At 35.6% G+C, this 27,205-nt stretch overlaps 1 protein-coding gene and 1 pseudogene across 22 annotated transcripts in view; one reads left to right on the forward strand and one right to left on the reverse strand.

The window, feature by feature from the left end:
• Positions 1–26,120, reverse strand: part of Atxn2 (ataxin 2) — a 107,430-nt gene extending 81,310 nt beyond the window's left edge. For 18 of the 22 annotated variants that reach the window (XR_007341394.1, XR_007341395.1, XR_007341392.1 and 15 more), the window contains exons 1-4: positions 5,679–5,715; positions 3,803–3,862; positions 3,253–3,324; positions 2,220–2,370 (exon numbers count right to left, since the gene is read on the reverse strand). Coding sequence is in view for 17 of the 22 variants with exons in the window: in XM_015502516.2 (XP_015358002.1) it covers positions 2,220–2,370; positions 3,253–3,324; positions 3,803–3,835 (256 nt within the window). In the remaining 5 variants the exon portion in view is untranslated. Of the gene's footprint in view, positions 1–2,219; positions 2,371–3,252; positions 3,325–3,802; positions 3,863–5,678; positions 5,719–26,100 lie in introns of those variants that run through there. The other 4 variants (XM_015502515.2, XM_048785611.1, XM_015502517.2 and 1 more) reach the window with 3 other exon arrangements.
• On the forward strand, positions 13,550–18,955 carry LOC125611237 (annotated as a pseudogene).
• Positions 26,121–27,205: the final 1,085 nt, after the last annotated feature.

Genomic DNA, 27,205 nt, shown 5'->3' on the forward strand with positions numbered 1-27,205 from the left:
CCCCCACCTTTTTTTTTTTTTTTTTTTGAGACCCTAACTTGAGGTCCTCCTGCCTCAAGCTACCAACTACCTAGAATTACAGGCATGTACCACCATGCCCAACTAATTTCTATTAATCCTTAAAAAATTCAATCCATCTGTCTATTTAAGATGTAGAATAAGTTATACTTCCATGTACGTATAATGTCATTCTATTGTCATGTATATCTAAAAATAACTTTTTAAAAATTAAAAAAAAAGATGTAGAATATTAGTATTGCACAATAGCAGCAAAGACTACTGAAGATAATCCTCCTTTCTGAGACAGAAAGGGCACTGAAAGGCAATAAAAAAAAGAACAAAAGTCCAAGACCCACAGAACAGACTAATACTATAATCTCATAAACCTATGGTTCATATCCCCGATATGCACTTCATAATCACATGCCCAACATCCCACCCAAGTTAATAATTAAATTAGAATCTCTATAGGTGAAAACTGGACACTTAAAAACTTTGTGATACGGCATTAACAAGCATTGGTTAAATCCTACCTTGCCTTATTCCAGGAGGCTAGAAATCTAAGTCTCTAATATAAAATAAGGTACATCTAAAAGTAGAACTAAGTGCCTTCATGTTTTCCATTAATGAACTATCCCATTAATAACTCTAAAAGGGATGTCAACATGCTGATAATATCCAGATTAGAAATTTTATTTTATAGTGAGCAACTTCTGCCAGAGTAGTCCTGAGAACCTGGCTTAAAAGATGTGAAAACTTAAAGACATAACAACACTATTTCAGGATGCTATGTACTAGATGGATACACAACTGTACAATTCACTAAACCACCACAGTTTTTAAATAAAATACCTGAAACTATAATACTGATATTCAGTTGAACAATCATTTTATAAAGAAAATAATCATTTTAGCACATAGCAAAATATATCTACCTTTTTAAGAGCATACTGAACACTTTCAAAAGTGTACCTCTACAGTCACACACAGTAGCGCAAGCCTGATCATCCTGTCTCAAATTAAACTGAAAAAGAACCGGGAGTTGGCACAGTGGCACACACCTGTAACACCAGCAGCTTGGAAGGCTGAGGCAGGAGGATCAAAAGTTCAAAGCCAGCCTCAGCAATTCAGGGAGGCACTAAGCAACTCAGTGAGACCCTGTCTCTAAATAAATACAAAATAGGGCTGGGGATGTGGCTCAGTGGTTAAGTGCCTCCAAGTTCAATTCCCAGTACCAGCCCCCCACAACCCTCCCCAGCCCCCACTAAGGGATGCAAACATTTGAGAAGATTAAAAATGGAACACTGCACTTTCCATCAGCATTTCAAAGCAGTTGCAGAGTGCCTACTGTTGCTAGCCTCTGAAAAAGCAAGCTAATAGGTGAGAACCTTGTTAAAAGAAAGGTTTTAATTTCTTGTGCTTTATAGTTTCAGTGTAGAAAAATCAGCTCAACAACAACAACGAAAACAGTGTTTGGTATAGACTGAATCATGAAAACCAAATTGTAATGAATTACAATCTGCTGAAGAATTTTACATTTGACTATTTTAATTAAAGAATTTCAGAACCAAGTCCAAAATTGCTCAAGTGCCATTCACCATGTTAATGAACACTCAGCACTGCAGAGTATGCTCTCCAAATGAAGGGCAGCGACTCCTTCATGTTCCTCCTCAATAAACGCTGAAATAAACTAAATTTTAATAAGTACATAATATCTTAAATTCTTAAAACAGGAATGTTCTATACCTTTTTTCATCTTCATTAAATGATTATTTTCTATCCACAGATCTCTGCCTTTCTTCTATATCCCTATGTTTTGATTTCCTTGCAGATTTATAGGTCTACTTATAAATTAAAGCATCATTGGCCAAATGGAACAAGAATTTTCAACTGAACTGAATATCAGTAGCATTTTTGACTATGAAACTGCAGAAAATACTTTCCAAATTAATTTTTTACAGAACATAAACTCAATATTTGCTACTGAAATACCCACATAATTGTTCTCCAAAATTTTGAGCATTTTTCCAACAAAAATGGATTCAAAGTTCCATTGTTCTTAAAAGACAAAAAAAAAAAAAATAAACCCAACTCATCTTAGTCATATACTAGACAGCATATATTTTGTTTTGAAAAAAATGTCTATATGATCACTATAGAGATCATTGTTGGAATAAATCTAATAAACCGGGAAGCATATTTAGAAAACCAAAGCCCACCTCTTCTTGCATAACTGGAGTCCATATCTTTAAACTGTACCACAACAAAGTCTGAACACTTGAACAAAATACTCTCCATTATTTCTTCACGTTTTGGCCCCGAACTGGATTCTGTACTTTTCTCATGTGCAGCATCAAGTACCAAATCGCACTAAAATGAAAAACATGAGTAAATATTTAAAACACTTATGGAAAAAATTTGATAGAAGTCCCTTAAGTTCATGAAAGTGCTATTTCTTTTATGTCTTTGGCAAAAATAATTACTTTAAGAAAATAATCATTGGCTGGGGTTGTAGCTCAGTGGTAGTGTGCTTGCCTCATGTGTGTGAGGACCTGGGTTCGATCCTGGGTGATGGAACTGTTTTACTGTCCGACTGCACTGGCAGTTACAGAATTATATGCATTTTGGAGGGCTGAGGGTATAGCTCAGTGGTAGAGCACTTGCCTAGCATGTACAGGCCCACATAAAGATAGATAGATAGATAGATAGATAGATAAAAATAGATTTTTTTAAAAAAGAAAAGAATCATGCCCTTTTTAAAATATGTGGTCTATTGTATTTTCCATCAAATCAAGTCAGATGTGGTAGCGCACACCTGTAATCACAGCAACTTAGGCTGAGGGATGAGGATGGCAAGTTGGAGGTCAGCCTAGACAATTTAATGAAACTTTGCCTCAAAATAAAAAGGGCTGGGTACATAGCTCAGTGGTAGAGCACTTGCCTAGCATGCACAAAGCCATTAGTTCAATCCTTTGAACTGTAGAAAAAAATACCCTTAAATCTAAAACTTGCTCTTTTGAGCACTCTGATCATTAAAATAATTGGTATTTGAAACTTTACAGAAAAATCAAAATACACTGAGCATGAAAATGTTTTTCTTTTTAAGAACTACCATATGAAGCCAATCATGATAAATACGCTCACTTCGTAACTACAAATTTGCTAATCAGAATTCAATAGACACTGCTCAGGCAGTAATACAAACAAATAATAGTTGATTTACATTAATAAAAAAAAGAAATAAATAATTACCTTAGGACTGTATGTTTTAAAAACTCCTTCATAAATACCTCCATTTTTCACTTGTACCTCACATTTGGATCCCTAAAAACAGACAATTAATTTTTTAAAGAAACAGTACTACCATCATCAGGGATATGTGTCTTCATTTTATGTTTCATAATTCATTAGGCTTTATTCAATACTAGCTATTCACTGGCAAACAATAAAAATTTCAGAACATTAACAATACATTGGAATCTCAAAATTCTTCAGAAGACTCAGAGTTTACAGTATAAATTTATAAATATTCAAGTTAAATACATCTGATCCCACCTATATCAGATAAAATAATACACAACAGATAATTAAATACAAATATTATTTTATACAGTGCTAACAAGAACGTGTTTACAGTTACAATAGATTACATAAAGAGTTCTAATGTATTTTTTCCTAAATCATCTTGATCAAATATGACCCAACAAATGTACTTTGACAATCATTTATCTACATTTTAACTTCATGAAATTACTTTATCCTACACCCAAAGCAATCTATTCCCAACAATCTGATAACTTACAACAACTGATGTAAGTATATGAACCATCCTCATATTTGCATAGATTCCATCAAAAGAAATCTGAAATATTAAAAAACAATATTATAAATTAGTATTTACACTTCCATATACATTAAAGTGAACATTTTGTTACAAATTCTTTAGATTGCTGGTAACTCCTCACAGCTCCTCACATGTATTAATATTTGGTTTACTACAATCTTCTGCTTCCTTAAAGAAGAAGTTAGGGTTTTTAACAGTAAAGTTAGACATAGCAATTAACAACATGATTTATACATGATACAAAAAAACCTCTCTAAAAGAGGAAAAATAAAGTCATGAGGAGAGAAGGCAAATCAATGATTGGGAAGGATTTTGATGGGTGATGGAACTGTTTTACTGTCCAACTGCACTGGCAGTTAGAGAATTATCTGCATTTGTATAGCTCAGTAGTAGAGCACTTGCCTAGCATGTACAGGCCCACAAAAATCAAAAACCAACCAAAAAAAAAAACAAAACAAAACAACAACAACAAAAAAACGAAACAAAAACCACTCCTATCTATATTCTAAAAAGGGTAAAATAACTCTTAATAAATAACAAATTAATGGAATGAGGAGAACCCTGGCTACTTTCTCTCTGCATACCTGAATCAATCGATGCAAGTGTTTAAACATCTGGTCAACCACACCACCCCATAATACATAATAACGTAAGTTGTGCTCTCCTGATCCTTATGAAGTCAATCTGTCTAATAAAGGCAGGGTGACTCAAAAATTAGTGATAACTTATTTATCAAACAGAACTTATGCTTTTCAGTTCCATGTAAATTCCACTGGCTTCCTAAAGGTAAGATCAGAAGGCCCTTTCCAAAGGAGAAAAATGAAAGGAGTTTAAAAAATTTATAGCTCATTAATTCAAAATAAAAAGCTTGAATGTTGGGGGTGGGGTTGTGGTTCAGTGGTAGAAAACTCATCTAGCATGGGTGAGGTACTGTGTTCGATCCTCAGTGCCACATAAAGATAAATATATAAGGCTGGGGTTTGTGGCTCAGCAGTAGAGCGCTCACCTAGTACATGTGAGGCCCTGGGTTCGATCCTCAGTGCTACGCATAAATAAATAAAATAAAGGTATTATGTCTAACTACAACTAAAAAGAAATACTTAAAAATTTTAAAAAAAGATAAATAAGATGTGGGTCATTGGGAGGCATGCTCTGGAAGAGTGGTTCTTCCCTGAGTCCCTTTCCCGTCTTCTCTCTGCTTCTCAGCTGCCAGAAATTGAATGACTTTCCTCCCTCATACTTCTACTATGATGCTGTGTTTCACCCCAGGCCCACATCAATTTGGTTATCCAACCAAGGACAAAACCTCTGAAATTATGAGCCAAAATAGACTTTTCATTCTCAAAGTTGTTCTTGTTGGGTATTTTGGTGACAGTGACAAAAAGTAGACTAACACACCAAAAAACTTTCCAAACTTCACCCTTGGTGTTCTACTTATCTTTTAGAGATTAATTGCTTCAATTTGCCTTTAGTCACTTACAAAAGAACAAATGAGGGCTGGGGCTGCAGCTCAGTGGCAGAGCGCTTGCCTAGCACATGCGAGGCACTAGGTTCAATCCTCAGCACCACATAAAAATAAATAAAGGTTAAATTCTTTAAAAAAAAATAACAACATTCTTATTATGACAAAATTATCATTCATATGCAATTTTTACACTTTATACACAGTTATCAGCAAAACACAACACATATAACCAATAATTTTGTACTATACTATATTAATCTAGGAAGGTTTCCAACAATAAAGAAAAAAAGCTTTTTGCCTTGGCCTTTAATGTATATTTAGAAGTCATATTTTAGCCAACAATTTTTTACAAACATTAAAGTTACTCACCGTAGACTGAGGCAGTCCTTTGCTATTGTTTCGACCTCTGAAAAGATTAAATATATATTTTTATTAAACTCAAGAGACTGAAAAAACTGAAGTATAGCCTCAAATTTAAAATATCTTATAAATTCTACTCAAAGAACAAGCTAATTGGGGAGACAGTTCACCTACTATTTAGTCTAAAAGCCTGCCTAAGGATGGCTCTCTATGCTCTACTTGCCCAGAGATACAAAACAGGCAGTAGGTAAAGAGCACAAAGAGGAAAGAATGTGAACTTTATCAAATCTAATCAACGAAATAAAGATAGCCTATTGGAAGAAAAAACTAACATTAAACCTGAGTTAATACTAATCTTTACTCCAAAAGTAACCAATCACTGCTATAAAGAGCTACTCAGAAGCAAATACAGGTACCATTCCTGATTTAACCAATATATGTAACATATGTTACACTATGTAACCATAATTTCCCCCACCTCTGAAAATGGATGATATTATTAAATCATCCAGAGCACTTTTACTTCTAAATAACATGTTGTGATCTGTGCAACCAGTATATCTCCTCCAACTTCCTCCCTTGGAAAATTGGTTGCCAAGGTTTCCAGTAAGGTTAACTCTATTTTCAAGTAAATTTAATTATAAAACAACATTTTTGTCCCTTGATACCCTGGGAGATTGGTTCTAAGACCCGAGATAGCAAAATCTGAGAATGCTAAAGTCCCTTAGGTGAAAAGGTGTAGTATTTGCTTTTTTTTTTTTTTTAATATTTATTTATTTTAGTTTTCGGGGGACACAACATCTTTCTTTGTATGTGGTGCTGAGGATCGAACCCGGGCCGCACGCATGCCAGGCGAGCGCGCTACCGCTTGAGCCACATCCCCAGCCCCCTTTTTTTTTTTTTAAAGAGAGAGAGAGAGAATTTTTTTAATATTTATTTTTTAGTTTTCAGCGGACACAACATCTTTGTATGTGGTGCTGAGGATCGAACCCGGGCCGCACGCATGCCAGGCAAGCGCGCTACCACTTGAGCCACATCCCCAGCCCAAGGTGTAGTATTTGCATAGAACCTACACATCTTTAGATTACTTAAAATACCAAATACAATGTAAATGTCATTAAATAGTAGTTATACTGTATTGTTTAAGACAAGAAAAAACTTTTTTACATATTAAATACAGATGGCAGTTTTTTTCCCAAAATATTTTCGATACACCATTATTTGAATCAACAAATGTGGAATTCAAAGACACAGATATGACTGTTACAACCTAAAGCTTATTTTAATGGAAAAGATTAGGATTCTTAGAAATAATTTTTAAAAATTACTTTAAAAATTAGTAAAATGAAATGTTACATAATTTATAAACTCTAGTCACTCTGGATCAAATAGAACTGAAATCCCATTTTAATAAAATAATCACAACACTCAAAATTTAAAACATTCAGGGCCCAGAACAATTTAGGTCCAAAAAGTCTAGCAATATGACTGGTGCCATTCCCAGTATAGTAACACAGATCTTAACTCTGACACCAGTTCTGGCTTGGTCTCCAACTCTTACTACCTTGGCTCAGTTTCTTCACCTAGAAAATAATAGTCAAGACCAAATGATCTAAGATTCCTTTTATTTTATTTTATTTATTTTTTTAAGAGAGAGAGAGAGAGAATTTTTTTAATATTTTTTTCTTTTTAGTTTTCGGCGGACACACATTTTTGTTTGTATGTGGTGCTGAGGATCGAACCCGGACCGCACGTATGCCAGGCGAGCGCGCTACCACTTGAGCCACATCCCCAGCCCTTTTATTTTTTTTAATATTTATTTTTTTAGTTATAATTGGACACAAACCTTTATTTTACTTATTTAATTTTTATGTGGTGCTAAGGATCGAACCCAGGGCCTCATACATGCTGGGCGAGCACTCTGCGGCTGAGCCACAACCCCAGCCCAATTCCTTTCACTTCTAACATTGTGATAACTCTTTGCCTCTTGCAAGTACAAACGTAGAAATTCTTAAAACCTAAGGAGTATAACTAATAATTTATCATTTGTAGAACTTCCTATGAATTAGATACTATGGAAAAGCCCAGAGATACAAAACAGGCAATGGATCATGGAAGAGCACAAAGAGGAAAGAATGTGAACTTTATCAAAATCTAATCAAATTTGATTAAATCTAAATTTGATTCCACATGTGTTTGTCTAATTTACCACCTCTGTTTTATAGTAAACTATAAAGCAGTTAAATATCTCAACCAAATCCATTCAGTTCTTGAGCAGTAGAGCTAATACTTAAATTATATTCCCAGGCTTTCCATTTCTAGGTTATGCTGTCTCCCTGAAATTAAGCCTAACTAAAGTTCTATACTTTTTCAAATATCATTTGAATTTACTGAGTGTTTTCTCTCCTATTTACTTGTAGTACATACCCGAAAAGCTTAAAATGGCTAAATTTTGCTTATTAGAAGGATTATCTTATCCTAGTAGTTGCTGAGAGCCAGTTACAAAACCTTGAACAAATGCCATGAAGTGTCAAAATGTCCTTAAACTCATGTAACCTCCCCTACAGAGAGACTAAACATAATATTTATTTATAGAACTCACATTATCTTTTTAATTGATTACACAGTTACATCTTTGACTAATAAAGAGCAATTGTTTGACAAACCAGTTTACTTAGTAGAACAAATAGTTCACTGAGGAAAACAATAAAAGACTTACAGAGGCATAAAGTGGCACAGGGTACAGAAACCACTGATTGCCACTGACCTTCACTGATCCACAGAGTCTGACAGACACCCAGGAAGTATGTTACCATATCAAAGCAACATTCCCTGAAACTGTTCCCCCCACCCACCCTCTGTTTTTGGGTCCACTCAGATGTTTTTACTTTTGATTTTCTTCAACAGTATTATTTCTGGCCAAGAAAACTACTATTTTACATACCAGTTGAATATCCATTATCTGAAATACTGTGACCAGTAGTGTTTCCAATTCCAGATTTTTTCAGATACTGGAATATTTGCATATTTAAGGAAATGTCATGAGAAAGGGCCCCAAGTTTAGATATTCATTTACAGTTTCATATATCTTTTCTTTTTTTTTAAACTGGGATTGAGTCCACGGTTTTACTCATGCTAGGTAAGCACTCTACCACTGAGTTATACCTCCCCAGCCCTTTCTAAAATTTTATTCTGAGACAGGGTCTCACCAAGTTGGCAAGGCTGACTTGGAACTACCGATCCTCCTGCCTCACTCCAACTCCCAAGTAGTGGGAATTATAGCTGTGGTCCATCACACCCAGCTCCATACAACTTACCCACATGGGCTGAAGATAATTTTATACAATATTTTCAGTGCACCTGCATTTTGACTGCAATCCATCACATGAAGTCAGGTATGGAATTATCCACTCATAACACCATGGCAGAACCTAAAAAGTTTCAGATCTTACAGAATGTTGGATTTCACATTTTCTGATAGGGATGCTCAACCTGCAACAAATATTAAATCTCAAAATAGGTCAAGAGCTAGGGTTGTGGCTCAGTGGTAGAGCACTTGTCTAGCAAGTATGAGGCACCATACTTAAAAATAAACAAAGACATTGTGTTCATCTACAACTTAAAAAAAAAAAAAAAAGGTCAAGATCACATTCTAGTCCTAAAAATGATTGGATAGATCAGGTATCACAAAACACCACTAACCAGGACTCTGTTCTTTCAGTAGTTATTGAATATAACATTTAAGTGATTCAAAATGCCTACCAAATAAATATAAAGAAATTTAGGGGCTGGGATGTAGCTCAGTGGTAAAACACTTGTCTAGCATGTATGAGACCCTAAATTTGATACCTAGCATGAAAAACAAGAAAACCCAGGTATAGTGGCACAAATCTATAATCCCAGTGACCTGGAAGGCTGAAGTAGGAGCAATCGCAAATTTACAACTTAGCAAGACCCTGTCTCAAAATTAAATTAAAAAGCCGGGGGTGGGGGGTGGGGGTTGTGGCTCAGCGGTAGAGCACTTGCCTAGCATGTGTGAGGCCCTGGGTTCGATCCTCAGCACCACATAAAAATAAAAATAAAATAGATGTATTGTGTCCAACTACAAATAAAAAAATAAATATTAAAATTAAAAAGCTGGGCATGGCGGCACACATCTGTAATCCCAGCAGCTTGGGAGGCTGAGATGGGAAGATCAAAGCTAGCCTCTGCAACTTAATGAGGCCCTAAGTAACTCAAAGTTAAGACCCTGTCTCTATAAAGAAAATACAGAAAAGGGCTGAGGGTGTGGCTTAGTGGTTAATCGCTCCTGGATTCACTCCCTAGTACAATAAATAAATAAATAAAAATTAAAAAAAACTGGGGGTAAAACTCAGTTGTATAGTGCCCCTAGGTTCAATCCCCAATACCAAAAACAACAATAATAATAAATTTAAAAACAGAAAGAGAAAGGAATTTACACAAAAAATAATTTATTTTGCTTGAAAATAACACAAAAAGGGTGAAGTAGATGGGTAATAAATTAAGCAAAACCAGCACATCTTGGTAAGTGCTGAAGTTGGGTAACAAGTATGCAAGGGATCATCATACCATTCTACATTTGTACAACCTCCCTTAAGAAAAAAGAAAAAAGAAATGCCTTCTGATGAAATGCAATATGCATATGAGGCTGGATCTCACCAAGCTTACTGATTTATCAGTTCACAGGAAACATGAGAACAAAGAATAGATCAATTAATACTATGAGGTTATACAATAGTTGAATCCACAACGTGGTAAATCCCACATTAAAAAAATGATGCAGTTCCTATAACAAATGTTTAGAGAAGAAAAAACATGTAGAGGAAAGTATATCTATAAAGACACATAATTAGGGCTATAGCCCAGTAGTTAGCGCTCACCTAACACATAAGGCCCTGGGTTCAATCCCCACCATGGCAGAGTAGATGAAAAAAATGGAAGTGGAAGAAAGGAGTCTTTTCAAATCAAACAGTGAATTAAGCTGAATCTCACTTTATACCATTATACAATAATTAACTCCAAATGGATAAAAGATCTGAATGTAAATTAAAACTATAATTTTTTAGGAAGAAACTGGGAAAATCTTCATGACCTTAAATTTGACATTATTTCTTAACTGTAACACCAAAAAGCACTGGAATCATAAGGAAAAAAATAGATGCATGGTACGTCACAAAAATTATGAACTTTTAAGCTAGAAACAGTGGTGCTCGCCTGTAGTTCCAGCTATTCAGGAAGCTGAGGCAGGAGGATTATTTAAGTACAGGAATATGGTGCCAGCCTGGGTAACATACTGAGACTAGGTCTCTTAAAAAAACCTTAAAACTTGGGCTGAGGTTGTAGCTCAGTGGTAAAGCACTCACCTAGCGAGTGTGAGGCATTGGGTTCAATCCTCAGAACCATGTAAAAATACACAAATAAAGATATTGTGTCCAGCTACAACTAAAAATATATTTTAACAAAATAAAAAAGAAACTTTAAAACTCAACAATAAAAAAGTTCAAAAATGATGAAAAATTTCAATATTATCTATTTCTATAAAGAAGTCATTCAGATAGTCAATAAGCATACAAAAAGATGCTTAGGGGCTGGGGATGTGGCTCAAGCGGTAGCACACTCTCCCGGCATGCGTGCGGCCCTGGTTCGATCCTCAGCACTACATACAAACAAAGATGTTGTGTCCGCCGAAAACTAAAAAATGAATATTATTCACAACCACTATGATAGCTATTATTAAAAATAAACATTGGGCTGGGGAGGTGGCTCAAGCGGTAATGTGCTTGCCTGGCATGCACAGGGTGCTAGGTTCGATCCTCGGCACCACATAAAAAAGATATTGTGTCCACCAAAAAACTAAAAAATAAATATTAAAAAAATTCTCTCTTTAAAAAATAAATAAATAAATAAACATAACCTGGGGGCGTAGCTCAGTAATAGAGCATTTGCCTAGCAAGCTTAGAATTGGGGTTCAATTCCCAGTACCACCATTTGAAAAAAAAAAAAAAAAGAAGGAAAGAAATAACAAGTGTTGGCAAAGATGTGGAGAAATCAGAATCCTTGTGTACTGTTATATCTATAAGAACAAAGTACAGTGGCTCCTAAAAAGATTAAACAGAATGATCATTTGATCAAGTAATTCTACTTCTGAGTATGTACCCAAAAGAATTCAAAGCAGAGACTCAAACATAAAATTATACACCCATGTTCATAGCAGCATTATTCCCAATAGCCAAAAAAAAAAAAAAAGGTTGAGACAATTCAAATGTCTATTAATGAATAAGTGAATAAACAATATGGTATGTATGTACAACAGAATATTATGCAGCCATAAAAATTAAGTTCTGGTACATACAATATGCAGAAATCTTGAAGACAGACTAAATTAGATAGGACCGACAAAAGACAAATGTTATAAGATTCTACTTATACTGAGAATAGTCAAATTCATAGAAAGGTAGCTGCTAGAGATCAGGAATGGGGGAATAGGGAACAACTGCTTACTGGGTTTCTTTTGGTATAATGGAAATGCTTTGGAAATTCAAACAGATGGTGGTGACACAACAATGTGAAATGTATTTAATGCCACTCAATACACTTAAAAGTAGCTACAATAGTATAGATTATGTGCATTTTATCACAATTTGGGAGGGAAAAAAGCTCAGAATGTCTTCCCAAAGGAAGGTGAGGCCAGGGTTGAAGCTTAGTGGTAGGTAGAACACTTGCCTAGCAGGTGTGAGGCACTGAGTTTAATCCAAAGCACCACATAAAAGAATATAAATAAATAAAGCTTAAAAAAAAAAGCGAAGGCTGCTGGGCATGATGGCACAGGCCTGTAATCCCAGCAACTTGAGAGAAACCTCGGAAGGCTGAGGCAGGAGGATCACCAAGTTCAAAGCCAGCCTCAGCAAAAGTGAGGTGCTAAGTAACCCAGTGAGTCTCTAAATAAAATACAAAATAGGGCTGGGGACGTGGCTCAGTTATTGAGTGCCCCTGAGTTCAATCACCAGTACCTCATCACACACACACAAAAAGTGAAGCCTGGTAGACTCACTGAAGATGATTCAACTAAGTTGGCTAGTTTTGTGGCCAGAATGAAGGACAGCTGAGACTTCTCCAGAGATCAAAACAATCTCATTACTGACTTTAGGAACTCTCCCTTCAAAGGAGCTCAAAATTGATCAAATCAATGTGAAGAAGTTTATGGCCCAAGTCATCATTAAGATCAAGATAATAATCAGCTAACAATTACTGTAGCTTAACAGCTAGGTGATATCAAGAAGAGACAAATCCATGCCAAAACCAATTCTGGAGCGATTGTGGGCACATTCAAGGCTGAGCCCCAGATGGGGCAGCAGAGGCTGACAGTACAGGGGGCAGGGAAGGGATAGGACTAACTAAAGTCAACCACAGCCATTAAACATGAAAATAAATAAATACATTCATGCACCACAGACATCATAGAGATAGTGGACTCACAAGTAATACTGCCTAGTGACTAGTGTTCCATCTTAGGTTTGTATAATTACACTATCATTAACACCATCATTAAGAGAGGCAAGACTAGCCGGGCCAGGTTTACCATGCCTGTAATCCCAGCAATTTGGGAGGCTGAAGCAGGAGGATTGCAAATTCAAGATCAGCCTCAGCAACTAGGGAAGCCCTACCAACTTAGCAAGATGTTGTTTCAAAATTAAAAATTTTAAAAAAGGGTTGGAGACTTATCTCTGCTAAGGTGCCCCTGGGTTCAATCCCCAGTACTGGGGGCAAGATGGGGTGGGGGCACACAACACATATGGACATGAACACATATGAATGTAATAATCTATTTTCAACAAAAAAATTACAAGACATGGAAAAGCATGACCCCAACCCTTGTGGGTGAGGGGGAGAAGGTAATACCAATACAAACTGCTTTTATGTGACTGGATGTCAGACTAAATACACAAAAACAAAAGTAGTCACTATCAACAGGTTAGGGAACTAAAGGAGCCAGCCAAAGTGGCATACAACTGTAATCGCAGCAACTCAGGAGACTGAGGTAGGCAGACTGCAAATTTGAGGCTAGCTTCAGCAATTTTGCAAAACTGTCTCAAAATAAAAATAAAAAGGCCTGGGAATGTAATTTAGTGGTAGAGTGCCTCTGGGTTCAATTTCTAGTACAAAAAAGAAAAAAGAACAAGAAGAAAAAAAAAAAAAACTAAAAAAATATTGATTAAATCCAGTAAAGAAAGGTATAATTACAAGACTGCATCAAATAGAGACTGTTGATAAAGAAAATTGATTTAAAAGAAGCAAATGGAAATCCTACAATTGAAAAGCACAACAACTTAAAAAATTCACCAGAGGAGCTCAACAGATACTTGAACTGATAATAAACTTGCAGATCAAGATAGATTATGAGCCGGGCATGTAGTGCTTGCCTGTACTCCCAGTGACTCCGGAGACCAAGACAGGAGAATCATGAATTCAGCCTCAGCAAAATGTCAAGGAGCTAAGCAACTCAGTGAGACCCTATCTCTAAATAAAATACAAAACAGGGCTGGGGATGTGGCTCAGTGGTTAAGCACCCCTGGATTAAATCCCTGGAACCAAAAAAAAAAAAAAAAAAAGATTATGAAAATCAAAGACAGGGAGAAAAAGAGTGAATAAAAATAAACCCAATCAGTTTTGTCAGGCAGAGTGGCACATGCCTGTAATCTTGGGAGGCTAAGGCAAGAGGATTGCAAGGTTGAGGCCAGCCTGAGCAACTTAGTGAGGTCCTACCTCAAAATAAAGTATCAAAAGGGTTGGGGATGGGATCTGAGGTTGTGGCTCAGTGGTAGAGCACTTGCCACTTGCCAAGCATGTGTGAGGCACTGGGTTCGATTCTCAGCACCACATGTAAATAAATGAACGAAATAAAGGTCCATCAACAACTAAAATATAATATATCTATATATAATTTTTTTTAAACAGGTTGGTTATGGAGTGCCCCTAAGTTCAACCCCCAGTGCCCCAGTACTACAAAAAAAAAAAAAAAAGAGAACAGCCCCAAAGAAATGTGGGATACCATGAGTCCAAATACACATAAAGGAAAACCAGCAAAATAAAATAAAAAGGAGAATGCTAAAAGGAATAATGGATGTGAAATCCCAAATTTACTGAAAAACATTAAACCTACACAGCAGAAAACTCAATGAACTTCCTTCAAGTAGAATTTTAAAAACCCACTGATAAAGTGGCTCACGCCTGTAGTCCCAGCTACTTGGGGACAACTCAAGCATCTCAAGTTTGAGACTCTGTCTCCAAAATAAAAACATCAAGTACAGTATCGTAAAAATGGTGAAAGCCGGGCTGGGGCTATAGTTATCTAGCATGTGTGAGGCACTAAGATTTAATCTTCAGGATCCCATAAAAATAAATAAATGAAATAAAGGTATTGTGTCCATCTACAACTAAAAAGTATTTTAAAAATTATTTAAGGCCTGGGGTTGTGGCTCAGTTGTAGAGCACTTGCCTAGCATGTGGAGACACTGAGTTCAGTGCTCAGCTACCACATATAAATGAATAAAATAAAGGTCCATTGAACCCAGGGGTTCTTAAATACTGGGCCACATCCCTAGCCTTTTTTTTTTTTTTTTTTTAAATATACAGGGTTTCACTAAGTTGCTTAGGGCCTCACTAACTTGCTGAGGCTGGCTTTGAACTCGTGATTCTCCTGCCTCAGCCTCCAGAGACATCGGGATTACAGGCATGTCCCCGTGCACCAGGCAGCCACCAACTTCTAATTAGAAACAGTAAAAGTCAGAGATGGGATCAATGTATCCAAAGTATCCAAAGAAAATAACTGTCAACCAAGATTCTAAATCCTGCAAAGCTCTTAGTATCCAAAGAAAATAACTGTCAACCAAGATTCTAAATCCTGCAAAGCTCTTTCTAAAGTAAAGGTGAAAAAAATTATTCTCAGATAAACAAAAAATTTTGAGAGTATCTACTACTAGTAGCACTAAAAAAGTTCTTCAGGCTAAAAAAAATTAACTAGACAGTAATTTTAATCCACAAAGAACCCCAAGAGCCAAGAAAAGTAATTGTTTAATTACAAGATAGTATATATGTATTTTTCTTCTTTCTTCTATTAATGACTTAAAATTCAACCATATAAAACAGTATTATGCAAAGTGTTGCTCAGATTATACAAAATAAAAAGCTAACATATTGCCAATAACACACACAAAAAAACTGAATAAAAGCAAAGTTGTATGGGCTAATGAATAACTCTAGAGAGGAACAAATGAAAAGCACCAGAAACAATAAATAAGACTTTTACCATAACAAAAGCTTCTTTAAAAAAGAAGAGAAAAACAGTTCTGGGGATTGAACACAAGGCCTTACCCAAGCTACGCAAGCCCTCTGCCACTGAGTTATATTCCCAATCCTTTTCATAATTTTATTGAGACAGGGTCTCCCTAAGTTGCCCAGGCTGAACTCATGTGATCCTCCTGCCTCAGCCTTTGGGGAGTAGCTGGGATTACAGGTATGTGCCATTGAGTCCATTTAGCAAAAGCTATTAATATATACTTGCTCTCCTTTCTTCTCAGCTTATTTAAAAGACACCGATTTATATAAAACAATGATTATAACAATTTATCACTGGGTTTCAAACATTTGTAGGTATACTTACAACAATGATACCACAAAAACAGGGAAAAGGAAATGCGAGTTACACAGGAGTAACTTTTCTTTATCTCACTGGAAATAGGTATAAATTTTAAGTTACGTGGGTTAAGACACACAGTTCGTCATCTGTGTCCATGGGTCCCAAGCTGCAGATGTAACAAATTGTATATCAAAAATATTTAAGAAAAAAATGTGTCTATGTTGAATGTTTTTCTTATCATTAAATTATACACTATGACACCCATTTACCAGACTTTTGCATTGTATGAGGTATTACAAGTAATCTAGACATGAGTTAAAGTAAATGGGAACATGTGTACACGTTACATGCAAATACTAGGCCATTTTATATAAGGAACTTGAGCATCCTCAGATTTTTAACAATGCCGAAAGGCATTCTGGAGCCAATCTACTTTGGATACAATAGGAAGACTGTACAGGATAAGCCTAAGAATGACAATTAAGGAAGTGACTTTTAAAAAAAAATCTTGTTTTAAGAAATGAAAATGCCACATTAGAAAATACTCACTGGTACATAAGAAACTGGCAAAGGAGGAATAAAGAAAGGAAGAAAAAGTAAAACGGCAGTCAAATACAATTCTATTAATAACAACAATCCAATCAAAAGGCAGACTGTCAGATTTAAAAAGATCCCACTATACTCTGCCTAGACACTTCAGATTCAAAAACAGAAAGACTGAAAATAAAAAGATGGAAAGACATAGAAACAAGCACAAGACAGCTAGAGCAGCCGTTTTAATATCAGACAAAATTCTTTAAAACAAAAAAATGTTTCTTCATTATAAGATGTTCCTCTTTATCTGAAGTAAGTGTCAATTCATTGGGTTTAAAAAAAAGAGGCAGTCTTCCTGGACTCTCTGTACCCTTTCACATATCTTTGGGGCTACTGAAGATAAATTCTTCACAGAAATGACCTGGGCCATTCTAAACCAAGAGCCCTGACCTACAAAGCTTGCCTCAAATTCCACCTGTATTATTCATTCATACATTTATCTATCTGCGGTGCTGAGGATCTAATAACCCAGGGCCTCACACATGCCAGGCAAGCGCTCTACCACTGAGCCACAACCCCAGTCCCATTCCGCTATCGTTTTTAGTTGTCAGATTGATAGAATGTTAAAAATAGATGGAAGCTAGGATTATGGCTCAGTAGTAGAGCGCTTGCCTGGCATGTGTGAGGCCCTGGGTTTGATCCTCAGCACCACAGATAAATAAAGTAAAAACTCAACTAAAAAAATATTAAAATTAAAAAAAAAGGAGGAATGATGTAATTGGGGTGAATGGGAAATCACCATTTGGTAAACAACAATTCTTACAACTACTTCAGGCAAAAAATCCTCAGTGGATGTTTAAAATAGTAAGAAAAAGAAGAAACAGGATATTTTATTTATTAAAAGTACTTTTTATTGATGGACCTTTATTTTTATGTGGTGCTGAGGATCGAACTCAGGGCTTCACAAGTGTTAGGTGAGCAATTACCGCTAAGCCACAATCCCAGCCCTGAAACAGGATATTTATATAGACACAAAGAAACCCCCAACAAGATACTAATGACAAAGTGAAAAATAATCTTACAGTGAACCTAGCAGACACACCCTAGCCAAGTAATCAAAGTTAACAGCACCAGCAATAAGATAAATATACATCATGTACCTCCTGATATAATGAGAAAAAACATACCAATCACTTCTGTGTTATTCCTGCCAAAAATGCATACCTAAAACTAATCGAGAGCAAACAGCAGACAAACCCTGGGGGATCTTCTAAAAAACAACCCGAAATTTTCAAGTGTAAATCCATAAAACACAAACCTTAAGGAATCATTTCAGATTAAATAGAACCAAAAGAGAAATGTAACTGAAGATGCAATATACCATCTTGGACTGGTTCCTGGACTAGAAAAAAGTATGTTGCTAAACAGTTGAAAAAGATCTTCAGTCCAAACAAATTCTTCTAAGATCAAAAGAGGAAAAGAACTGGTATAGAACCTGCATATATCCATAGACCGGAACATGCCACAGAAAACTACAGAATTACATATTATACACTACAGAATTAATATGGATACTGCTTTCTCACACCATGAAGCAAAAAGGCAATTTTGATATTGTCTCTGGAACTCACTACAAAGGAAATGGTGGTATATATGGCTGGGTTTTGAAAAGAAAATTACTCAGCATTGGGGCCAATTTTATAACTCAGGTTTTGCTGAGACCAGGAACTTTCATATTATACCAAAAGGAAGTCCTACTGAAATTAACAGAAAATATGTTTCTAAAGAGTATGTCTTCCAGATGGAGATAATTGTTCAGGCAAGACAGCTGAATTACTGCTGATGAGCCAGCAGCTACCACACTTTGAAATGAATGATGAATCCCATGTGCCCATTACCTGTTCCAATATCACTTGTGGATTATGCTTATGATGTATCCAAGTTAGGAGGAAATAAAATAGTCTTTTGCTTGAGAGGATTATTGACTCTTTTTTGCTACTACATAAAAGAAAGTTATTCATTTATACTTACATATTCCTTTCAATTTAAACATAAAAGCCTGGTTACTGATTTTTTAAAAACTCTTAGCACATAAACCCTGAGGTAAGGCAAATGTCACACAAATATTTTTTTTTCTGGAGAAACTCCACTTCATATTTCATATTAAATAATTTTAAAGCTACTGTATAATAAGCAATGTTTCAATTTTCATTTACATTTTGCTATATTAAGATCTATAAGTAGGGGCTGGGGCTGAGCGGTAGAGCACTAACCTAGCATGTGCGAGGCCCTTAGTTCAATCCTCAGCACATTAAAAATAAATAAAACAAAGGTATTGTGTCCAACTACAACTTCAAAAAAAATTATAATTCAATGTATATGGGTTTTTTTGCACAAAAAATTTGAAAAAAGTCTGAAATATGACAGTAGTTATGCACAGGGCTAATTACTTTATTTTGACAACTATATTCTGGTCTTGAAAGAGAATGTCCTTAATATTAAGAAATACAAATATACTTTAGCTGGGCGCTAAAGTGTATTCATCCTCCAAGGAATCATAGTCACACGTTTGAGAAAACTATGTGGACATCAAGCAGTTATCTTTGTGAAAATTTTGATCAGTACCACAAGTAGAGGTAGCCACATCTAAAGGCACACTGTAGGACTACAGAAATACAGTCCTGACTGGGGTGTAGCTCAGTAATAAAGTACTTGCCTAGCAGGTACATGGCACTGGGTTTAATCCCCAGTACCACAGGTAAAACAAAAAAACTTCAACTTCTTACATTTATTCACACCCCTGACCAGGAGCTCTGAGACAAATTAAAACCTAAACCAGTAAGCTGGGCATGCAGTATTTATCTATCTTTCTAATAGCACAGAAACCATGCCTTATATATGACACACAATAAAATACTTAACGTATTAATGAGCCCAGTCAAGTATCAGGAAAGAAAAACTGGAAGAGAATCCTCTCAAAGTAGTCAGTCATTAAGCTCTTAATCTAAGAGTCAGTTAACTATAGCTTATAACTTGTTTTGTTCTTACATCTGGACTAAGAATGGTTATTTTCTATTTTTATTTATTTAGTTATATGTTTGTTTATTCATGGTACAGAGGATTGATAAATTATTAAAGGGTTGTTTAAAATATATGCAACATGCTAACACACAATAAGGGGGGAGGGAAGAATACAAGTTCACTGGATTGGACAAAGGGGACTAAAGGGGAATGGGAATAGGAAAGACAGGAGAATTAATCAGACATAACTTTCCTGTGTTTGTATATGAACACACAACCAGAAACTCCATGTATGTATAAGTCAAAATACATTCTAACGTCATGTATAACTAAAAAGAACAAATTTTAAAAATTGTGTTTGAAAAATAACTCCACCAACCTTTTATATTGGAATTTGAGGTTGACCCACATATTGGAGGAAAAAAAAAAAAAAATCAAGGTATTTCACTAATGTAAATTTGATGAAAAATACTATGAGCAAGCTCCACAAGGGCAAAACTCTACACTGATCAATGAATCAAAATGTACCTAGCAGGGCTGGGGTTGTGGCTCAGTGGTAGAACACCTGCCTAGAATGTGTGAGACACTGGGTTCAATTCTCAGCACCACATAGAAATAAAGGTTCATCAACAACTTTAAAAAAAAAAAAAAAAAGGAAAAAAAAGTACCTAGCAAATAAATGAAAACGGAAAAAAAGAGATATATCAACTTGTAAACCTCATTTGAATCCCATTTACAATAAACAATAAAAAATGAGGTTAACTGCAAATAGGCTGAGAAAAAAAGGTAAAATGATTGGACAGGAAGAAGAAAAACACTTTAAAAAATATATTATGTAGAGTTGGAGTTGTGGCACAGTGGTGGAGCACTCGCCTAGCATGTGCAAGGTGCTGGGTAGATCCTCAGCACCACATAAAAATTAATTAATTAATTAATTAAACAAAGGTATTGTTCCAACTATAAGAAAAAAAAATTTTTTTAATATTTATTTTTTAGTTTTCGGCGGACACAACATCTTTGTTTGTATGTGGTGCTGGGGATCGAACCCGGGCCGCACGCATGCCAGGCGAGCGTGCTACCACTTGAGCCACATCCCCAGCCTCCAAGAAAAAAAATTTTTTAAAAAAGATGATGGGCTGGGCTTGTGGCTGAGCGATAGAGGGCTCACCTAGTGCCTCCGAGGCCCTGGGTTTGATCCTCAGGACCACATAAAAGTAGATAAATAAAAACAAAGGTATACAAGTAAAAGAAATAAAGTTTGTTTTTTTTTAAAGATATGATGATCAATTATGCAGAAAATTCTAAGTGAAAAAATGCTACTAGAAATGATAATGGAACTTTAAGACCATGATATATAAGGTCCTAGATATAATACAAAAATCCTACAACTAAGCCAAGCATGGTGGCAACCACCTTTAATTCCAAGTACTCAGGAGAATGAGAGAGGAAGATGACAAGTTCAAGGCCAGCCTGGGCAACACAGTTAGACCCTGTTAAATGAGGAAAAAGTTTCTATATCTATGTCAGAACAACAAGCAACTAAAAATTAGAACTATAAGACAACACCATTTATAATAGCATTTTTAAAATGCTAACTTTAAAGTTGATAAAAAACTGTTCTAAAACTAGATAGCGGTGATGGTTGTGCAATATCTGAAGATATTAAATACAGCTAATGGCAAATAAATGAAACTAAACTATTACCTCACATCCTATTCAAAAACTAACTCAAAATGGACCAATGATCTAAATGTAAAACGTCTTAAATGATTAAAAATGTTAAATAAAAAAATATGATGGCTCAGTGGTATAGCACTTGCCTCTCAAGTGTGAGGCACTGGGTTCAATCCTAGCACCACATAAAGGCACTGAGTCCATACACAACTATTATGTGTGTGTGTGTGCGTGTGTCTATATATATATATACACACACACACACGCACACACACACATATAAAATGAGCATTTGGGCTACAGATGTAGCCTAGTGATAGAGGACTTGCCTAGCATTCACAAGGCCCTGGGGATTCAATCCTCATTACCAACCCCCAAAACACACACACACACACACACACAAAAAAAAAAAAAAAGAAAGAAAAAAGAAGTTGGATGCAATTGGGGCACACCTGTAATCCTAGTGATTCAGGATGCTAAGGCAGGAGGATCACAAGTTCAAGGCCAGCCTCAACAACTAGGCATAACCTAGCTCAAATAGTACAAAGGACTGGAGATGTAGTTCAGTGGTAGAGTGCCCCTGGGTTCAAGACTCTGTTTGGGGGTTCGGGAAAGTTAAGAAATAATTAAGAAAATTTGAACTGACTAGGTATTAAATTAATTAATGTTAATTTTTTTACATGTATCAATGTTACTTTTTCTTAGCTTTACATTCTTTTAGAGATACATTGAAATATTTACTTAAAAAATGACATGATATGGGCTGGGATATAGCTCAATGGTAAAGAGCTTGCCTTGCATGTGGGCTTGAAGCCCTAGGTTCCCACCCCCAGCTCCCAAATAGAAAAGATTTTAATGACAACCTGATGTCAGAATGTTTCAAAAAATCTGGGGAGGTAATCGAAACTGTGTGATACTAGAATAGAGTATATAGTTCGATAAAACAGAACTGATTTTATCGAATTTATTAATTCCAGAAATACTGTTTCATTTGCTACCAAATGATTGACAACAGTGCCAGAAAAACTCAATGGGGAAAGAAAAGTCTTAACAATGCTGGGACAACTGGATCACTGCATGCAAAGGAATGAAGGTGAATCCCAACCTCATATCATATATATACAAAATTAACTCAAAATACATCAATCATTTAAATGTAACAGCTAAAACTACAAAACTTTAAAACGGGTAAAACGTCAGGATCTTGGATTTAGCAATGGATTCTTATGTATGGATAACAAATCACAAACAGAAAAAAAATGGATATTTGGGGTTTGATCAAAATTAATTTTTTTGCTAAAAATAATATCAATTACAACAGCAGAATAAATAAATATGAGGGTCCTGTGGATAAATTATAGATGAGATTTCAGATTTTCCCTAACATAGAAAACCCACAGGATGTAATAGTTCTCCAGAGTGCAATGCTGAAAAACAAAACTAAACTTACTAAACACAAACAACTACTCTACCACTTCACAACTCTGCTTCAAATTCTGACTCACTGTGTACTCAAATGATTACTTAACCACATTGATCTCCAATATGCTTATCTGTTAAACAGAAAGAGGAGAAAATGTCAGCACTTTTGTGAGGATCAAATAAGAACAAAAAATATGAATATATGAGATATGAATATGAAAATATGAGATATGAATATATGCATATATAATCATTTGGTCAAAACTTATGAAACTGTACACTTTAAAATGTGGAGATTACTATTCATCAATTATACTTTATGTAAAATGTAAAGAGATGGACACACAGAAGCTCTCAAAAAATGTAGCTTCTTTAAACTTTACATTTAACAAATATTTATTGAACAAGCAAGATGAATACAGCTTTGTCCTCAAACAGCTTAGACCTCAGAAGTTGAGATAGGGAAAGTATTTCCATATGAATATTTTGTCTGTCTTGTTCATTACTGCTGCCTAACTAATAAGTATATGCAAGCACTCCAGTGGCATCCTGACAACTGAAATATGTTGAATAATCTAAGAATAAAATCTCCTTCCATTTCTGTTTCAATATTCTAAGAATGAGACAGACATGATAGTGCATGCCAGTAATCCTAGCTACTCAGGACACTGTAGCAAGAGGATAGCAAGTTCAAGGCAACTTTGGCAATTTGAGACTGTCTCAAAATAAAGAGAGAAGGGGAGGACTGCGGATTCAGCTCAGTGGTAGAGCTCTTGTCTAACATGCACAAAGCCCTGTGGGTTCATTCCCCAATACTTACTTGCCAGGTTGGGAGGACATACAATTTTCTACGGGTACTGCCAATGTAATTACAAAGTACCATATAATTACAGAATTTTTTTTCACCTTTCTGCTCATTCATCACCATTTTTAACATTGTACCTCTACATGCCTTTCAATAGTTTCTAGCACTACTTCAACAAGCCTGATAATACATTTATGCAATCAAAATACTTTATTGATCCAGAGTTGTAAAACCAGACTAGCTGTATAGATGTAACTAATTATCTTTGGCATAGTAAGTGAACTATAACTTCTTTCCATGAATGATGTTAAAATGCTCTTCCTTCCAGATAGTCATGGCTTGATTTTCATGTTACTAAGGTTTCAACTTAAAAGTTACCTGCTAGGGGCTAGAGTTGTGGCTCAGTGGCAGAGCGCTTGCCTGGCATGTGTGAGGCACTGGGTTCAATCCTCAGCACCACATATAAATAATTAAAAAATAAAGGTACATCAACAAGTAAAAAATATTAAAAAAAAAAAAAAGTTATCTGCTCACAGATGCCTTCCCTGACTACCCATTTAAAATAGCTTCCTAGGGCTGGGGATGTGGCTCAAGCAGTAATGCGCTCGCCTGGGATGTGCAGGGCGCTGGGTTCAATCCTCAGCACCACATAAAAGTAAAATATTGTGTCCACCCAAAAAATAAAAAATAAATATTTAAAAATAGATAAATAAAAATAAAATAGCTTCCTAACAACTATTTTATTGCCATTTTAATATTTAAGGAACTAATATTTAGTAAAACATAGTACTTATTATCTGAAATTATGTTGTTATACGATCACCTTTTTCCTGACCCTGCCTATCACCAACACCAACCACCACCAGAATATAAACTTCACAGGGCAGACACTCCAGTCTATTTTAATCATCACCTATGTGCAGGACTTAATAATGAATACAATGTAAATGCTATGTACCTAGTTGTACACTGTACTTTTTAGGAAATAATGAAAGAAAAACAATAAAAAATTTTAAAAAAGAAACTTTGTAAATGTTCAATACAGATGCATTTTTTTGGGAGGGGGGAACCGGGGATTGAACCCAGGGCACTTAACTACTGAGCCACATACCCAGCCTTTTAAAATATCTTATTTAGAGACATGGTCTCACTAAGTTGCTGAGGCTGGCTTTGAACTCAGGATTCTCCTGCCTCAGCCTCCCAAGCCGCTGGGACTACAGATATGCGCCATCCTGCCCGCCCAGCAATACAACTTAAAAAAAAATAATAATTTTGTTGTTGTTGTAGTTGCCCAGGCTGGTCTTAAGCTCCTGTTCTCAAATGATACTCCTGCCTCAGCTTTCCAAACAGCCGGGAACACAACATACAATACTTACCATATTCTGCTTCAAATATTTTTGATCTACAGACAGCTGAATATGAGGATACAAACCTGCAAATACAGAGAGCTGGCCATGTTAAATCTAATCACTTAGATGAGTCATGTTTATTTTTCTTCCCATTTTAGGGATTATTATTATAAAACAGGGAAATTCTATAATATTTACTGAATATTTCCTATACTCTAAATTACTGAACAATTAAGTTCTAAATTATTCTGTAATTTATATGAATCATGACAAGTATTGGCTAATTCAATTTCTCTGTATATTGAAGAAAAACTACAGCCATCCAGAAAAGCATAATAAGCTAGGCATGATAATACAACTTATCTGGATCCTGTCTTAAAATGAAAAAGGGCTGGGGCTGATCCGTAGCGCACTTGCCTGGCATGTGTGAGGCACTGGGTTCGATTCTCAGCACCACGTATAAATAAATAAAATAAAGATCTATCAACAACAAAGAAAAAAAATTTTTTTAAAGGAAAAATATTTCTAAAAATAAAAAGGGCTGGGGATATAGCTCAGTGGTATTGAATTCAAACTGGGTTCAATTCAAGAAGGTGGCGGTGGGGGGGATAGGAGAAAGAAGAATAGAGGGGAAAAGAGAAAAGGGAAGAAAAGAAAAATAAGCTAAGAACAAATTGAGGGGCTGGGGTTGTGGCTCAGTGGCAGAGTGCTTGCCTAGCATGTGTGAGGCACTGGGTTCAACACTCAGCACCACACATGAATAAAAAGTAAAGGTCCATTAACTACAAATATAAAAAATAAAATAAAATGCCTTAAGAAAAAAAAAAAAAAAGAACAAATTGAATCCCAGCTCTTACATTTAATCACTTAGGTGAGCGACATTGCTCTTCCCATTTCAGGAAGAATTATTATTATATTATTATTACTATTAGTAGTATTAGAAAGGAAAATTCTGTAACTAATACTTACTGAATATTTCCTCACTGATGAGTCAAGAGGGGTGGCACTGGGAAGTAGGCCATGACAATCCAAATATAGTAAAGCTATAATTTTTTTTTTTAGCAAAATGAGGTGGGCTGGCAACTCTAAATTCATAAAAACAACTGCCAGATTAATACAGTCATATAATCATGTAGAATCACTGTTTCAAAACATTTTTTTTTTTTTCTTGGAGCCTGCCATTCTTTGAATCCATTTCTATGTTTCCTGTCATAGATCTGGAGCCCCAGGTTCCTGTGCTACACAGGAGCTGAAAAAAAAAAAAAACTATAGGAGGAACACTAAGCATACTAAAAGCCAGAAAATGATTGAACCCAGGATTCAATCTGGGTTGACACATCCTGAGCCCTTTATCACATATTTTATATAGAAAAAGGATTTTGCTGAGTTTCTTAGAGGCCTCATTAAGTTGCTGAGGATGGCTGGCTTTGAACAAGTGATCTTATACCTACAAGCTCAGAAGACTACAGAATCACAGGAACCATTGACATTAAGGGATGTGGCCATTGGTTTCTCTGAAGAATGGAAATGCCTGGATGCTTCTTCTCAGCAGACTTTATATGGAGATGTGATGTTAGAGCTCTGTAGAAACCTAGTCTTTATTGGTGAGCCTAAATTTCATTAAGAATTTCTAATTCGGGATGGGGATGTGGCTCAAGCGGTAGCGCGCTTGCCTGGCATGCATGCGGCCCGGGTTCGATCCTCAGCACCACATACAAACAAAGATGTTGTGTCCGCCGAAAACTAAAAAATAAATATTAAAAAATTCTCTCTCTCACTCTCTCTTTAAAAAAAAAATTTTTCTAATTCACAAGCAATATTTAATTTCTTATCTTTGTACAGTATCTCATGGCAGCTTCTATTCTGCATGAAAAATTTCTAGTTTCTTGTTTTTAGGACAAAGATTGGGCACTTATTTATGTAAAAAAAAAGATAAATTTTTTTATGTTTAACTTATTTTTTCTAAGCAGTACTCAAAATTTAGAAAATAAAATGGCTTCAAAATAAAACAAAAACAAAACAAACAAACAAAAACCCTATCATCCACAAAGGCATTGGTTTTAAATTCTGGCCC

Source organism: Marmota marmota, unplaced genomic scaffold (genome assembly GCF_001458135.2).
Source record: "Marmota marmota marmota unplaced genomic scaffold, marMar, whole genome shotgun sequence".
Lineage (NCBI taxonomy): Eukaryota > Metazoa > Chordata > Mammalia > Rodentia > Sciuridae > Marmota > Marmota marmota.